At 44.5% G+C, this 3,816-nt stretch overlaps 1 gene segment (V, D, J or C); it reads left to right on the top strand.

Moving 5' to 3' along the window:
- Positions 1 to 1,376: 1,376 nt before the first annotated feature.
- On the top strand, positions 1,377 to 1,964 carry LOC133255174 (T cell receptor alpha variable 18-like). The segment is given in 2 exon segments: positions 1,377 to 1,422; positions 1,555 to 1,964. Coding segments are annotated over 2 exon segments (456 nt in total).
- Positions 1,965 to 3,816: the final 1,852 nt, after the last annotated feature.

Below are 3,816 nucleotides of genomic sequence, written 5' to 3'. Positions count from 1 at the left end.
TCTGCTGGGTTCACTTCACTGGCACAAATAATTGCACAAGAAACTAGACAAACAGGCTGACAGACACTGAGCCAACAGTTCTTTCCACTGAGATCCCTGAATCCCTAAGAAAACAAACAAACAAACAGAAGACAGATTGATGCCACACACGCCTCAGGAATGAAGAGTGCCCGGCTAACATACTAACCACCTAAACCTGACATCCAAAAAAAAAAATACTTAGTTGAATAAAAACAACTATGTGACAAGAGGTAAAAAGACGTTTCAAGAACCAGGTTAAGTAAGGTCACCTAAGTAAAGTCACCTGTCCCTCATGAGGCTAAAGGTGTAAGGTTGCCGTCATCCAAGGATGGTCCAACTCCCCCCCGCCCCACTCTCCCCACCAAGCCCTGCCTTGCATTTATCTCTCTCTCTCTCTCTCTTTTTTCAACATTCCTCCTCTCTGGTACAGACATCCACAATTTTTAGGTATTTCAGGATCTCCGTTCTCCTATTCTGTCTCAATCGCACAATGAGACAGCTGCACTATTTTTGGTAAATCCCTCATGCACTGGTGCCTGGAAACTGCCTCCATGAAGTAAGCTGGGCAATGTCAGTGCTCATCTCATCTGTTTTCCTTATCTCTGTGCTACCTGATGTTCAAGGTCCAAAAATAGTTTTCCAATTGGAAGATCAACTCTACTGTTATCAGTGAAAAAGAAGTCACATATTTTATTTTTGTTATGTTTTACAAGTATGTCATTCCATGATAATAACCTTATCATTTAACTGCACATTATTTGACACCTGCCTTACAAAAAATTTTCTCCATGGCATGTTGACAGAATCAACATGACTATAACTACTTCAGAGAAATGACTTGGGTTGAGGAAGAAGCACTTTCCATACGGAGGAATCCTTCTCTGACCCATGGAAATCAGAGACACATGCAAGGAAGAAACCTCTCACTAGTCCATCTAGAAATTGTAACTGGGGATTCTTGTGAAGCTAGAGATACCTGTACCATGCAAAAATTATGGAAGTAATAATAGAATATTTCCCTAAGCACGCTTATGTTTAGGACTCTCTTCTTAGGGTCCTGTCCCATTCTCCTGTATGTACCCCACAAGCTATTATCAGAAGGAATAGGTCAGACCGCACTGTGGTGCAATTTTCACGATCACCACCAGAGGGCGGGGCTTCCTTCAGATGGGGTTCCCCATTGTATTCAGGAGCTGGTTTCACTTGCCTGCTTTGTAGCCACAAGACAGAATATTGCTGCACTACAGAAAGGGGCTCTCAGTGTCTGAGCGAGGAGCTTCTGTAACATTCAGATGGAGACTAAATTTGTTTGACTGGTGTATTCCAGGGAACAAGGATCGTTTTCTTTTGCGAACATGCATTCTGCCACTCACTCAGTTCTTCTGATCATCTTAATATTCAGTAAGTAACATTTTATCCTAAATGTTAATGATTTTTCATTTTCCTATGATTATAGGTAAGTTTTATTTTTCTTCTCTGACTGAAAACTCTCCTCCTGTACATTTCTACTATAACAAAGTGATTCTCTTCCAGGAGGGACCAATGGTGACTCAGTGAACCAGACAGAAGGCCCAGTGACTGTCTCAGAGGGGGCTCTCCTGACCCTGAACTGCACTTACCAGACTGCTAGTTTGGCTCCCTATCTTTTCTGGTATATCCAGCATCTCAACAAAGCTCCTCAATTCCTCCTGAAGGGCTCAATGTCAGACCAGAACCCAAAGAGTAAAGGTTTTCAGGCCACTCTTGTTAAGCGTGACAGCTCCTTCCACCTGCAGAAACAGGCAGTGCAAGCATCAGACTCGGCTGTGTACTACTGTGCTCTGAGTGACACAGTGAGAGAGGGCTGCGGGGGAGCTGAACACAAACCCCGAGTGCAGATGGGGCTCTGGCTGTGGGCAGCCCTCTGGGGGGTTGCTGTTTCTGTCTTAGGTGTGTTATGCTAGCTGTGTTGCTGTTTATGTACTAAGTCATGTCTGACTCTTTTCCGACCCTATGACTGTAGGGCTCCTCTGTCCATGGGATTTCCCAGGCAAGATGACTGGAGTGGGTTGCCATTTCTTTCTCCTGGGAATTATCTCAACCCAGGAATGGTACCCGTGTCTCCTGTTTGGCAGGCAGATTCTTTACCACTGAGCCACGTGGGAAGCCCCTGTTTTATGCCAGAGGCATTGTCAAAGTACTTCCAGCTCTGAAGCTCAGTGCCAAGAATCCTGCAATTCTTGGACTGGTCTACAGAGAGGAATCTGGGAGGGACAGTGAAGAGAGGAATCTAAAAGGCCTTCCCCAGAAATGCCTGTTTTGAGCCCAGTCACATTTCTCCAGATGGCATAGAATTCCTGGAAGTGACATTCAGTTCAGTTCAGTACAGTCGCTCAGTCGTGTCCGACTCTTTGCGACCCCATGAATCGCAGCACGCCAGGCCTCCCTGTCCATCACCAACTCCTGGAGTTCACTCAGACTCAGGTCCATCGAGTCAGTGATGCCATCCAGCCATCTCATCCTCTGTCGTCCCCTTCTCCTCCTGACCCAATCCCTCCCAGCATCAGAGTTTTTTCCAATGAGTCAACTCTTCGCATGAGGTGGCCAAAGTACTGGAGTTTCAGCTTTAGCATCATTCCTTCCAAAGAAATCCCAGGTCTGATCTCCTTCAGAATGAACTGGTTGGATCTCCTTGCAGTCCAAGGGACTCTCAAGAGTCTTCTCCAACACCACAGTTCAAAAGACGTTAACTCTGTTCAATGACAGTTCAGTTGATACATGCTGAAATATGTCACAACCTGTTGATGAAAACTCCCAGGGTACCTCGTTCATGGATGAATGTATGACCTTGAAGCTACTGTCTGATTTTTATAATTCAGACCAGAATTTTGTATCTTGCTGAGTTACACCTGCAGACACTCCATCTTTAGTGACTGGGACCTTTACACTCTCTTCTCTTGACTTTTCCAACTCTTATGGCTGCTCAAGAAATGCTGCTGCTGCAAGTCCCATGAAGATGGTTTTCTGAGAAGATATTCCTTCTGTCAAGGGCCGTGTGGGTCTGAGCAAGTCTAGTCAGTGAACATTTTGTGCATGAGGTGTCTTGCTTATATGTTGGTGACACAGCTCCACCCTCATCTTGTCACCATGGCAGCTCTTTACAGAATGCTAGGTCATGATCGCGATTCTGGTCTTGAGGATCTGTGCTGTGAGAATTTCTGGACATAAACATGACCATGTAATCTGACATATTATCTTTATCACTGTATTGAGGCCTCTGATCCTTTTGAAGTGTGTCAAATTCAGTGACCAAGCAAATACTCAGTCTGTTAGTGAAAAGAGGGACTTTTGTTGACCGGGATTCTAAATTCTTAACATATTCACAATATTCCCATGGCAGAGGAGCAGAAAACAGAGAAATGTGTGGCTCTCACTGTAACTTGCAATGAATGAAACTCACTCAGGAAACTCATCCTGGCATTCTGGAGGTCTCTGAACCTCACTGTCCTTTATCCCTCTTGGATGATTCTGTGGGACTGACAGGTACAGATGAAGGTTTTGCAGAGCCTGAGCCTTCTGTGATTTCAGAGGCTATTCTTAAGAAAAAGAAAATGAAATTGCAGAATCAAGTTTCTTGGGCCCAGGACACTAAGGGATCCTGAAATACATGCTGAATTTGCTTCATAAATTTTACCCTCCTCTTTAAGATCAAAGCATTATAACCATCTTATTTTGTCCTGATATTGGCAGGTTAGAACCCCCAGGACTCTTTCTGTCCCAGCACTTGATCTGTAATAAATACGAGTATTTTCGCTC

The sequence above is a fragment of the Bos javanicus genome, chromosome 10 (genome assembly GCF_032452875.1).
Source record: "Bos javanicus breed banteng chromosome 10, ARS-OSU_banteng_1.0, whole genome shotgun sequence".
Taxonomy (NCBI): domain Eukaryota; kingdom Metazoa; phylum Chordata; class Mammalia; order Artiodactyla; family Bovidae; genus Bos; species Bos javanicus.
The sequence above is the reverse complement of the archived record's forward strand: the minus strand, read 5'-3'. Positions and strand labels throughout refer to the sequence as shown.